This window comes from Malus domestica, chromosome 10, assembly GCF_042453785.1.
Source record: "Malus domestica chromosome 10, GDT2T_hap1".
Classification (NCBI taxonomy): Eukaryota; Viridiplantae; Streptophyta; class Magnoliopsida; order Rosales; family Rosaceae; genus Malus; species Malus domestica.
The window spans coordinates 25,242,535-25,255,891 of NC_091670.1; the positions used below are offsets into that span (position 1 = coordinate 25,242,535).

Here is a 13,357-nt window from a genome sequence, read left to right on the forward strand (position 1 = left end):
ACGCCCTAAACCCCTCCCTAGCCCTCCCTATTGCCACCTAATGCAGATAGTGGAGTGAGAACCCCCTTCATCGTGAAAGGCTATTGATTTGTCGAGGCGGAAACGACAACCGAAGACGCCGTCGGTGGTTCCTGAGGACTGCCATAACAATTGTGATTCGTCTTCATCAGTGGTAGTAGACGATGGGGATTTCGTCACGTCATCGTCGTTTCACAAAGCCTCGCTGCCATTCGATCTAAATTTCCCACCGTTGGATGTGTATGGAGAGTTGGGCAATGGGATGGACCTCGGCCTTGGCAGTAGAGAAAGAATGGATGGAGAGTTGGGTGGGCGCAGAGGAGAGAAATGAGGGAGTGTTGGGTGGGATTGGGGGGTGTGAGGTAGGAGAATGATGGGTTTTTTAATTTTTTAATTTTTTTAATATTCATGTGGGTCCGTATTGACATATGGCGCCTAATCATTGTTCACGTGGGAGCCACGTCACCATTTAATGACTGATTTAACAGCAACCTTAACGGATGTATGAAACTGTCCCAAAATTATGACTTCAGGTACCACTCTGGGACGAAAAAAACTTGATGTATCAAATATTGAAAACCAAGAAACTTCAAGATAGTAAACTCAGATTAACCCTAAAAAATATGTAATTGAGATGTAAAATAGAAATAAAACGATTTTCAAAAGATGGTGTTATCCACATACACCCTCTCAATTTCTAGTCGTCAAATCAAATCAATTGAAGGCGGTTAACAGATAAAAATTAATAGAAGTGTATGGACGGTAAGAAAAGATGTGTGAATAACACTATTCTTTTAAAATTTAGAAAAAATTCCAACTGCACGTGTATATAGAAATTTCTAAAAATATTGTAATGATCATCAAATAATCTTAACGGTCCATAAGCGTTCACGCAACTGACGGATGACCTAGTTGATCGAAACCCCAGGAACTGGGTAAGAATAGTATACGAACAGCCTACCCACCCATCTCAAGCTCCCGTCCCTCTTTCGCCTTCACCATCTCTCCCAATTTTTTAATCATTTTTTCCCAAATTTTCCTTCAATTCAATCGATTTGAATCCAAAACCCTAAACCCAATCCCCAATTCCACTCAAATTTGAACCGGATTCTAGGGTTTCTCTGCCATTCTGAAAACCCTAATTAAAACTTGCCATTTTTGTCTCTCACTCCATTGGCTAGAGCTAAAGGTTGAATATTGCTGAAGATCCACCAGAGCTCACTTTCTCAGCAGTACACGACTATGTGAAAGTCTCACTCTTTCAGGGTCAGTTTTTTTCTTCTTCTTTTTTTCCATAGATTTTTGCATTTTTGTTAGAATTTACTTTGAAATTTCATTTTTTTTCCCGCTAAAATTGTAGAGGAACTGAGACTGATTTGAACCTATTTATGTATCAGTGATTCTATTTATGCGTATTTATATTTACGTACATAATACCCATTTTATAATTGCACAGAATACAGCACTGTCAGTGTGAGGTTGGGGGCTTGAGATAATTCTATTGGAATTGATCTGAAACAGTTTGAAACTTTGACATGGATAACGAGGTGATTGAATTTGATATTGGGTTGGGAGGAGGGGGAGGCCGAGATGGGGACGATGATTTTGTAGACATTGAGCATCCTGTTGATGATGAGGAAATGGTTGATAGTCCTCTTATGGGAAGTGCCACTGGCAGTGGCAGTGGTATTGTTTTCGGTGGTGGTGAAATTTACTTGCCTGAGGGGGATCTCTTGGACCTTGAGCCATATGATGGCATGGAATTTGAGTCTGAAGAGGCTGCCAAGGCCTTTTACAATTCGTATGCGCGGCGTGTTGGGTTCAGTACTCGTGTCAGTTCCTCACGTCGTTCCAGGCGCGATGGAGCAATCATACAGAGGCAGTTTGTTTGTGCTAAAGAGGGTTTCCGGAATTTGAATGAGAAGCGCACCAAGGATAGGGAGATCAAGCGCCCTCGGACTATCACTAGAGTAGGGTGCAAAGCATCCTTTTCTGTGAAGATGCAAGATTCGGGAAGATGGGTGGTGTCTGGTTTTGTTAAGGAGCATAATCATGAGTTGGTTCCGCCTGATCAGGTGCATTGTCTTCGTTCTCACAGGCAAATATCCGGTCCTGCTAAGACTTTGATTGATACCTTGCAGGCTGCTGGAATGGGCCCCAGGAGGATTATGTCAGCGCTGATTAAGGAATATGGTGGGATAAGCAAAGTCGGATTTACAGAGGTAGACTGTAGGAATTACATGAGGAATAATCGCCAGAAGAGCTTAGATGGGGACATTCAGATGCTTTTGGATTACTTGAGACAAATGCAAGCTGATAACCAGAACTTTTTCTATGCCGTGCGGGGCGATGACGATAAGTCCATGGGAAATGTCATTTGGGCTGATCCAAAGGCAAGGATCAACTATAGTTACTTTGGTGATACTGTTACTTTTGACACTACCTACAGGTCTAACAGGTACCGCTTGCCCTTTGCACCTTTCACAGGGGTGAACCATCACGGACAGCCTGTTTTGTTTGGTTGTGCCTTTCTGATAAATGAATCTGAAGCATCATTCGTTTGGCTGTTCAAAACATGGCTTATGGCAATGTCAGGCTGCCCCCCAGTGTCAATTACCACTGATCATGATCCCGTGATACAGTCAGCCATCAAGCAGGTTTTCCCACAGACCCGGCACCGTTTCTGCAAATGGCACGTCTTTAAGAAATGCCAGGAGAAGCTATCCCATGTGTTTCTTAAACATCCAACTTTTGAAGCAGACTTTCACAAGTGTGTTAATTTGACTGAGTCCATAGAAGAATTTGAGTCTTACTGGTTGTCTCTTGTTGATAAATACAGTCTCAGAGATCATGAATGGATTCAAATGGTATACTCTGCTCGCAGGCAGTGGGTCCCTGTTTATCTGCGGGACACTTTTTTTGCAGAAATGTCCATTACCCAAAGAAGTGACAGTATGAACTCATATTTTGATGGATATGTGAATGCTTCAACAAATTTGAGCCAATTCTTTAAGCTTTATGAGAAAGCTCTAGAGAGTCGAAATGAGAAGGAAGTGAAAGCAGACTTTGAAACTATGAACACTGCCCCGGTTTTGAAAACCCCATCTCCAATGGAAAAGCAAGTATCTGAGCTTTACACAAAAAAGATATTTATGAGGTTTCAAGAGGAGCTAGTTGGAACACTAACTTTCACGGCATCTAAGGGTGATGATGATGGGGAGATCATCACATATCAAGTAGCAAAGTTTGGGGAAGACCATAAAGCATATTATGTTAAGCTCAATGTTTTGGAGATGATGGCAACTTGTAGTTGCCAGATGTTTGAGTTTTCAGGTCTTCTTTGCAGACATGTATTGGCAGTCTTTAGAGTGACCAATGTGCTGACGCTCCCATCCCATTACATATTGAAACGATGGACTAGAAATGCCAAGAGCAACGTCATGTTAGAAGAACGTTCTAGTGATGTATATACCAATTATCTAGAATCTCATACTGTGCGGTACAATACCCTACGTCATGAGGCTTTTAAATTTGTAGATGGAGCAAGGTCTTCAGAAACTTATGACATCGCAGTGGAAGCTTTGAAGGAAGCTGCAAAAAAAGTAGCTCATGCCATAAAGAATGAGGGGAAAGCCATGCTCAATGGGCATGTCAGGGGGAGTTTGGCTGGTGGAGCAAGTCGGGCAGCACGTTGTGCTAGTGGGGATCATGAAGGAAGCTCTGGACAACATTTGTCTGAGGTCAGAACCATTTCCCGATTTTCTTTATTTGATTACTTTTATTAAGGCTAGCCGACCCCACTTAGTGGGAAAAGGCTTTGTTGTTGTTGTTGATTACTTTTATTAAGGCCTTAGCCTTATATTTATACCTTTGATGGAGTGTTCTGCGTTGACAGAGTCTTTCTTTGCTGATGTTTGCCTCATAATTTGACTAATGGAATGCTATTTGGACTGTTTGCATATGTGATCTGTTCAAGCCTGCTGTAACTTTGTTCTAATGGATGTTATTGTGCAGGATGACATGGACAAAAAAATCCGAGAACTTACGAACGAGCTGGAGTGCGCAAAGCGGAAATGTGAAGTTTACCGGGCTAACCTGCGTTCAGTTTTGAAAGATATAGAGGATCATAAGTTACAGTTGTCAATTAAAGTACAAAACATTAAAATTGGCATGAAAGACGGCCTAATCCTATAAAGGTGCAATATAGTCTCATGTACTTATCTTTTATTTTGATTGTTTTTTAGTCAGTGTACTTTCACAATGTGGATAAGGCTGTTCCTTCACTTATGGATGCTGTGGAAATTGGAAGTCTGTGAAAGTTGTGCTATGTTTCCACAAATTTTGTAGATGCATATGCTATGAATTTATAGTTGTAGGATCCGAACTCTATGCAGGTAGTTGTCCTTGCGTCTGACATAAGATCAATTGGAAAATAAGCTCCACTTATGTGGGAAATTGGCAGGGTCCATATTGTAGATTATGGATCTTGGCTGTGGATTTGACTCGTGACAGGCTTGATACCTCACATGTAAATCTTATATTGGCAGATTCATTAGACTTGTTTTCTTTTCATTATCAGTTAATAGTTATGTTATTTTAAACCGATTTATATTGTTTCTGACATTTTATGGGTTGTGATTCCTGTGATCTACAAGTCAGCAACGGTAACTTTGTAGGAGGAAAAAATCGTTGTATGAAGGGTTGCACAAGAAGACAGATATCAGAGCTGAAAGGTTCATCAGGGTATGGAAATGCTTTGGTAGCTTTTTTTTCATTGTGTGTGTGTATATATACTCTCTCATTTGTCTATTGGTTGCAGTCGAAGGTAATAATAACATGTTATTTTCTGTGCCGTCGAATAACACCTTCAATTTTAAGTTTTCATATAAGCTTGTAGGGAAATTCATCCTTGAGTTGACAAGTCATCTTCTACTCATCCTTGCAAATTGGCTGTGAACAGAATCCATTGACCGCAGTTTCTGTTAGAAAGGTTAATACATTTTCATTGGAGTATATCTGTACAAACAGTTTGTTTACTATTCGTGCTTGGATCTTTAGGCTTTTGCTGTCCCGTTTTGCTTCGGTAGTGATTTACATGTGTATACAGTTTCGTTCGTTAAGCTTATTTGGAGTTTGCTGATTATTTGGTATTGTGCCGATTGTCAGCTATCACCTTTCTTTCGCATTGAGAGCAGTACGGTGCAGTATGACACCGAAACTGAAAGCTTGAGTTCGGGTGGCTGGGAAAGTGAGGATGGAATGTTATGTTCTTCCATCCTAAAAACAACCAAGTGTTACTCCAACCGAGTTCGAGCATTGTTGGAGGAGCCTCGAGGGGGTTCGAACAATGTTCGATGGGAGAACTTTTGGTAAAGGCGTTATTTGGTCGGGCAAGTGGGGTAAGTTACTAAAAAGTTGTCACGTTGACACGAGTGATGTCGGATGAAGAAGGTTTGACACACCTAAAAGGTGACGAAGTTATTTTATGCATGATGACTCGAGAGACAAAATATTACAGGTTAATTCTTTAAACAAGAAAGAAAAGAAAAACACAAATTTCTATTGGGAATTCGGCATAACCTTCCCGGTTTTAATACAAATTACCTTTACTTTACCCTGCAAGAAAATAACAAATCGTGGTCTAGTGTGTAACCCGAGCCCACCTATGGCTCCACCCGTGGTGGTACAGTTTAGGTCGTGCCGCGTGGACAAGTTCAGCCCCAAGATGGGGCAATGGATGGTTCTCGTCGGATCTTTTTTGTGAAAATTTTGTAAATCTTTAAATTACATTCGTTTATTGCACATTAGGCAGTTAGAAATTATTATAATTTTTTTATTTAAAATTGAATATAAATAATTCCTGACGAGAAATTGTTGTACGATATACGATGAACGAATGTGATTGGAGAATTCCCGAGATTCTCACAAAGAGGATTGAGCAAGAATCCTCTCTCCAATGGATACTCATGAATACTCCACCATCATCACCACCACCACCATCACCACCTCAATTAACACAACTAACTACTATGGTTACACATGGAGGCTAAATGAGCTTTATATTGAGAAAATGGGTAAAAGTCTTTAATATATATATATATATATATATATATAAAGATAGTCGGACTTATAATTTATTTTATAATAAAAAATAGTATTATTAAAACGTAATACTAAGTGATGTAATTATTAATATTGGCTATTCGATGCTTTGGACATTATATTTGGAAGAGGTCTTTACCCCGTTATTGATCGAAGTTATTTTTTATTTGATCGTACTGGAAATGACTGTATTAGAGACTCCTCTCTTTAATTAAAAAAAAAAAATCCAATAAAAAAATTCCATGAAAAATAAAATTCCACTTAAAGATATCAGTATTCACTAAAAATGGAGCTTTAAGCAGCGCCTAGGCGGGCCTCTCTATCACTCTCAACTCTCAACGCTTAAGAAACACAATCGCCAGAGGACGACGGCGATCGGGACTTGCCTTTGATTTTGACGAAGACCCACTATTCCGTGCAGCAGAGCTCGATTGCCGTTTTGGGTGAGTCTCAATTCCCCAGTACATATAATTTTGCCTCAATTTGTTCATCGTCTTCCGGATTTCTCTTCAATTTATTTTGAGCCCAACTGATTCAAAATCCAAATTCATGTGTAAATTGATAAGTGTGGGTGTGGGCACCCAATTAGTTGCAGGCTTTCAGCTTCCTAAATGCTAAAGCATCTTTCTTTTTCACTACCCAATTGCCTATTTTCACCAAATTTACAGTTTCTTCTCTCTCTCTCTCTCTGTGAAGTAGTTTGTGGGTTGGTGTTAACTGGTAAAGATTTTACTTTTCCTGTTGTAGTAAACTGCAATGTTAATGGTGTTGGTTGAAGACAATTTCAAAGTTTTGGACTGTTTGGAGTGTGTTGAAGTTTTTCTGATTGAACAATTCCCTTCTTATAACCATGTGTTAAAGTTTCGAATAATTTTCAGGCCAATAAGGCCTTTTTACACGCAATATAAATAATAGCGGAATCATGGCATTGTTCTAGTAAATAAAGCTAAAGACTTTCATGTAAGAATTTATTAGGGATGGAACACTTTCACAATGTCGGGATGAGCCTGGTCATGATGATCGCATATACGATGCTTAGCATTTAATTTTAGCGAAAATGCACTGATGTTGTTTGATACCATGCTTTAGTTTCAGTTTGAGGTTTTGAACCTTGGCTTGTGTGAGTTACCTTCCATGTTTAACAATGGCCTTTGGTGGAACCATTTCTGACATTTTTTTTCCCTCATGGGGTACAGTTAATTTGAGAAGCTACATGAGTGGCATCAGACAGAGGACCCTTGGGGGTGGGGGTCAGCATGTTCTGGACTATCTAAAAAGAATGCAGGCAGACAATCCTGCTTTCTTTTATGCCGTTCAGAGTGATAGTGATCACTCTAATGGTAATATATTTTGGGTGGACGCAACAGCCAGGATGAACTATACATATTTTGGAGATGCTGTTATATTTGACACTTCGTATAGGATAAACCGCTACAGGGTACCGTTTGCCTCATTCTCCGGATTTAATCATCATGGCCAGCCGGTGTTGTTTGGCTGTGCGTTAGTTATTAATGAGTCTGAGTCCTCCTTCGTATGGCTATTTCAAACTTGGCTTCATGCAATGGCTGGACGCTTCCCTGTCTCTATCACTACTGATCCAGATAGGCACATGCAAGTTGCAGTTGCGCAAATTCTTCCTGAAACCCGCCATCGCTTCTGTAAGTGGGCCATATTTAAACAAACACAAGAGAAGTTGGATCAGCTGTATCATTCTCATCCTACTTTCGAAACCGAGTTTAAGAAGTGTGTCAATGAGAGTGAGACAATTGATGAGTTTGAGTCACGTTGGCAGTCATTGCTCGGAAGATACTACATCATGGATAATGAGTGGCTTCAATCCATGTACAATGCTAGGCAACAGTGGGTCCCGGTTTACATGAAGGACACCTTTTTTGGAGAGTTTGCTGTAAGTGAGGGAAGTGAAAGGTTAGCCTTGTTTTTTGATGGGTATGTGAATGCATCCACTACCATGCAGGTTTTGATTAAGCAGTACGAGAAAGCTTTAGTTAGTTGGCATGAAATGGAATTAAAAGCAGATTATGACACTACTAATACTATGCCAGTTCTGAAGACACCGTCTCCTATGGAAAAACAAGCTGCAAACCTCTATACAAGGAGAATATTTAAGAAGTTCCAGGAGGAGTTGGTTGAGACCATGGCAAATCCTGCAACCAAAATTGATGACTCAGGAACTGTTGCCACCTATCGAGTGGCCAAATTTGGAGAAGACCACAAAGCTCATGCTGTTAGTTTCAATTCCTTTGAGATGAAAGCTAGTTGTAGTTGTCAAATGTTTGAATATTCAGGGATAATCTGTAGGCACATACTGGCAGTTTTTAGAGCAAAGAATGTTCTCACACTTCCTCCTCAATATGTATTGAAACGATGGACAAGAAATGCCAAGAGTGGAGCTGGCGGATCTATGCTGGATGAACGTGCTTCTGAATCGCCAAGCAATTCTCGAGAGTCTGTAACAGTTAGGTATAACAATCTACGTCAGGAAGCAATCAAATATGTAGAAGAGGGAGCAAGGTCTATCCACATATACAATGTAGCGATGAATGCTCTACAGGAAGCTGCTAAGAAAGTTGCTGCTATGAAGAATAAAGGTTCTGGAGCTACACAGGGTAGTTCCCTTGCCAATGGAGGTAGCCAAGAAATTCCTGCGACTGAAGCGAATGAAATGGCAGGGTATCAATCCACGGTGAGTTCTCCTACTTCACAACCTGATCTGTTCTATTTAATATTGATATATATCGTTGTTGTTGGTGGTGGTGTTGTTCTGGTTATAATTCTTGTTGACGAGAATATCTTCCTTTCCTCTCACACACACTGTGGTCATTTGGGAAGTTTCTGAACATGGAATAGAATTATTGAGAAGTGCAATGTCTTGTGTTGCCTCTCATGAATCTGGAAATTGTGGATATATTCTCTGAATTATTTGCTTCTTCAGTAGCTTAGGCACATGTAGCTGTTGAACTGTACAAACCAAGAAATAATGCATCTTTAGGTGTTCCCTGTTTACAAACTTACAAACACAGTAATTCATAAAGTCAATTTCACGACTGTAACCAGAGAGGACCAGATTTGAATTATGATATTTAGAATCCGTGCATGACATAATTTGCGGTTGTGTTTTCAGTATGATTGTGAAATACTACGCCGTTATTTCTGTTTACTTATTATTTTCATCCATACACATTATTTTCATCAGGATGAGAAGGAAAAGAAAATCCGCGAATTGTCTGCTGAGTTGGAGGACACCAACAAACGCTGTGAAGTTTATCGTGCAAATCTGCTTGCTGTTCTACGAGATATGGAAGAGCAGAAGTCGAAGCTTTCGGTGAAGGTTCAAAGTGCAAGGCTAAGTCTGAAGGAGTGAATGCTATCTTAGCCACGGGTTAACGTCCTCTAATGTCAATACTAGGAAGCTGTAACGTTAGGTCTTCGCCGTCTTTAGCCATTTGTAACAGTTTATTACTTATTTGTGACAAATTCATGCTTTATTGTGATTTTGAATAATTAATAACCCGTTTCATAACCACTTGGCTTGTCATGCATGCAGTTCGAACACTGTCACTGTTATTTTTCGATTAATTCCCCCAATAAAATAGGAAATCCCTCTTAAATCTTCCAAAATCGTACAGGGTTTAACAAACAAAGAAAAAGAAAAAAGAAAAATGAAAAAAGAGAATATAGAATCAAATAATGTGGCTCTTTACCATAGTGGTGGAAAAATGATGAGTCATTGTATAACCGCGTGGGTTCAAATTCTGTCGGTGGCTAATCTAACAAAATCCACCGTTTGACAAAAAAAAAATAAAAAGAAAGTGAAAGTTAAAACAAAAAGAATTTCCGTGCAGTGTTGCCTTTTAGTTGGGAAGAGGCAAACCCTTGAGACGATTGCTTCTTCGTTTATCTTCAAGTCTGATAGAAATTTATTTGAAATTATGTTATGTTTACTGACCTGGAACGAGTATTAGATTGTTCCGGTTCATGACTTTTTTCTCGTTTACTAACATATTTTTGAATAAAAAAAATTATGTGAGTCTCGTATTACAATCCGTAACTTAATACCTGAAAATCAAGAATTCGACTCATTAAGAAGATCAACCGATCACATATCCATTCCTTACAACTTTCTCGATTCACCACTTTTTCTGTTACAAGTAACTGTCTTCTTTTAAAAAAACAGATGCAATCCAATACTTAGCAGCTTCAACTATACAAAGATGTCACAGTACCCATAAATTTGGAAATCACAGTGGTATGTCACCCGTGACAGAGGGCAGAGGCACAAAACCATCTCATCTGTACTTCGTTTTTTGCTTTGTCTTTATGAAAATATAAGGAAGCTTCCACATAAATCCATCCATGCTGCTGCTTTTACAACTTTTGAAATCCCTTATTTATCAAAGAGACAAGAGAGAATAATAAATCCAAAAATTTGTGAGCCTACAATGACCTCACCTTCAACATCAAGTTTCCCATCAGACAACAATGGAGGAAGAGATGATCCGGATGTGGTCAGTCAAATTGCATTGCCAGACGATGTTAATATAACTCAGCTGATGTCGTCAATGGTGGAACGTCTTGAGTCAGTCGATAAAACAGATTGGCTACTCCGCCCATCAGCTGGTAGGGAATCCTGCTGCATCTTCAAAGTACCTCAATTGTTGGTCGAAGTCAACAGCAAGCACTACCACCCGCATATAGTCTCCATCGGCCCATATCACCGCGGTTGCCAACATCTGGAGATGATGCAGCAACACAAATGGAGATATCTTCGCGACTTACTTGTTCGAACACCATCAACTGGCCCCAAACTCGCTGATTACTTGCAGGTTGTAGCTTTGGATGAGGAAAAGATACGAGAGTGCTATTCTGAGACCCTCACCTGCTTGAGCAAAATCGAGCTCGTTGAGATGATGGTACTAGATGGTCTCTTCATTATCGAAGTCTTCTCCAGATTTGAATATTTTGAAGAAAACTTGGATGACACCATCTTTAGCTCGGAATGGATATTGCCTCACAGTGGCGGATGCAGGAAATAATGCTTGTGGGGTCATAGCGCGCGCAGCGCGAAAATTTTTTTTAGCCTCGTTTGGTACTTCGGACTGTACTAACTATTTCAGTTGGATAAGATAAATAGTCGTCGGATAGTACTAACTCCATTAGTCGGGCGTTTGGTGCAGTGTTGAATTAATCTGTGCATGGAACAATAATAAATTTTTTTAATAATTTTTAACAAAATAATTGGTGTTAAAATGAAAAAACTCACAATATAAACAAATCATCAATATAATCAAAATAAATATGAATTGAATTTCAATTAAATTAAATATATTCTACATATACAAAATATTCAAAATAAATACTCACAATATAAACAAACCATCAACATAATCAAAATAAATATGAATTGGATTTCAATTAAATTAAATATATCATACATAGGGTTTAGAACTTACTTGGATTGTGAAATTTCACAATAACAATGAGCAAATACAAAAAGCAAAGCTGGGAGGAGATGGAGTTGAGGGTTTGGAGGGGGGGGATTGAGTTTGGAACTTAGGGTTGGAGGAGGAGAAAACAAAAGAAATTTGGGGGTTTTGGATTCGGGTTAGGCTCTGTCTCTGTGCAAAATAAGGCTGAAAGGACACGCTTGGTATTTATTTTTTTGTTCAGACCTGCCCAGGACACGCTGGGCATTTTTTTTTTGTTTAAACCTGGCCCAAAACGACGTCGTTTTGGCCAGGTCATTTAAAAAAAATTCCTGGGCCAAAACGACGTCGTTTTTCCCAGGTTTTTTTAAAAATCAAACTGGCGCCACAACGCCTTCGTCTTCTTCGTCCTCTTCGTCCAACCTGCCCAGAAAACCAACGGGGTCGCACCAGGGGTCGTCCCACCATCTCCAAGGGGTCTCTAAGGTTGCTTCCATGGCTTCCAAGGGGTCGTGCGACCCCAATGACCCCACTGTGGATCCGCCACTGGCCTCAACTCAGGCTAGACTTTCTTCGGCTAGAAAACCAAATTCCTTTTTTCGTTCTTCAACAGTTATTTGATATGTCGAAACCTTCAAGAGAGGATACTTATCCGTGTCCGCCCCTTGGCAAGGCTGCTTTAAAATTCTTTAACTACGTAGTGCAACAAAGATCGGACAAGGTCTTGGAGCGATATTTCTATGTAGGCGGAGTACATCTACTCGATTTATTTCACTCAATTTTTACCACCGGTATTCGTGATCCTCCTCGAGAAAATCCTTCTCAGTCAGTTGAATTGATCGGAACAGTGAAAAAGCTTCATCAAGCGGGAATTAAGTTGAAGAAAAGCAAGGCAACCAACTTCCTATGTATCAGATTCTGCAATGGAGTGCTAGAAATTCCGCACATAATAGTAGACGATTACAGTATCCACGTACTCCTGAATTTCGTTGCATTCGAACAATGTTATATCGATTGCGACAAGCACATAATCACTTATGCTGCATTCATGAACTGCCTCATCTGCAGGCCTGCGGATGCAACCTACCTCTCTGAGAAGAACATCATCGAGAATTATCTTGGATCCGACGAGGAGCTCACTCAATTCTTCAACAATATGAGCAAAGATGTTGGTTTCGGCGTCATTGGGAGTTACTTACAGCAGGTATTCAAGGATGTGAACGAGCACTGCGATAATGTTTGGAACGTGCGATGGGCAGGTTTTATGTTGAAGTATTTTAGAAGCCCTTGGTCTTTTATGTCTGCCTCAGCTGTTTTGAAAGCCTTATTACTCACAGTAATCCAGACCGTTTTATCCATTTTTCAATTTAACGGTCCACAGGAGCGTCGCGGAGGGTAGCAGGTTTAGGGCGCGCCGATCATCTCTCAAGTGCTCTATGGGATTTCATTTCCTTACAATTCATTTGGTTTTGCATCATTTGATTTCTTTGTTGATTTGCCTTTTACTAATTTCTCATATGTTTGGCTGGTGTGTAGTATTTAGCTTTCATATATGAATCTAGAGTGTATTTTACCTTTAATCAGTGCTGCATGTTCTTTATATATATATAACAAGAGGGTCCTCATTAAAAAAAAAAAAAAAAATAGGGTCACCCCCTTGACCGTTGGATTGACTTTAATGAAATTGTGTGGTTAAGAATAAATCACAAGCCACACAATATCAATCACTTAATTTCATTAAAGTCAAATCCAACGGTCAAGAGGATGTCCCTATTTTTTTTTAGAAAAATAGG

The 13,357-nt window shown here is 39.7% G+C and overlaps 3 protein-coding genes across 8 annotated transcripts; all 3 read left to right on the forward strand.

Annotated features, from left to right (window-relative positions):
• The first annotated feature begins 873 nt into the window (after window positions 1–873).
• Window positions 874–5,597, forward strand: LOC103445303 (protein FAR1-RELATED SEQUENCE 5). Of its 6 annotated transcripts, XR_001791246.3 has the most exons (6): window positions 911–1,284; window positions 1,475–3,758; window positions 4,033–4,214; window positions 4,678–4,761; window positions 4,897–5,008; window positions 5,185–5,597. XR_001791246.3 is itself a non-coding variant. In XM_070806505.1 (3 exons), the coding sequence occupies exons 2-3, from the start codon at window positions 1,554–1,556 to the stop codon at window positions 4,210–4,212; spliced, it is 2,385 nt and encodes a 794-aa protein (XP_070662606.1). In that variant the 5' UTR covers window positions 874–1,284; window positions 1,475–1,553; the 3' UTR covers window positions 4,213–4,345. The 6 variants fall into 6 exon arrangements, 1 of the variants encoding a protein (XP_070662606.1); XR_530761.4 differs by having other exon boundaries at window positions 4,674–5,008; XR_011572019.1 differs by lacking the exon at window positions 4,897–5,008 and having other exon boundaries at window positions 4,674–4,761.
• Window positions 5,598–6,115: 518 nt separating this feature from the next.
• LOC103445305 (protein FAR1-RELATED SEQUENCE 9) lies at window positions 6,116–9,664 on the forward strand. The gene is made up of 3 exons (XM_008384296.4): window positions 6,116–6,563; window positions 7,317–8,824; window positions 9,335–9,664. Exons 2-3 carry the CDS (start codon window positions 7,334–7,336, stop codon window positions 9,500–9,502), a joined length of 1,659 nt encoding a protein of 552 aa, XP_008382518.1. The 5' UTR covers window positions 6,116–6,563; window positions 7,317–7,333; the 3' UTR covers window positions 9,503–9,664.
• Window positions 9,665–10,173: 509 nt separating this feature from the next.
• On the forward strand, window positions 10,174–13,142 carry LOC108172997 (UPF0481 protein At3g47200-like). The gene is made up of 2 exons (XM_070806264.1): window positions 10,174–11,165; window positions 11,926–13,142. Exons 1-2 carry the CDS (start codon window positions 10,581–10,583, stop codon window positions 12,961–12,963), a joined length of 1,623 nt encoding a protein of 540 aa, XP_070662365.1. The 5' UTR covers window positions 10,174–10,580; the 3' UTR covers window positions 12,964–13,142.
• Window positions 13,143–13,357: the final 215 nt, after the last annotated feature.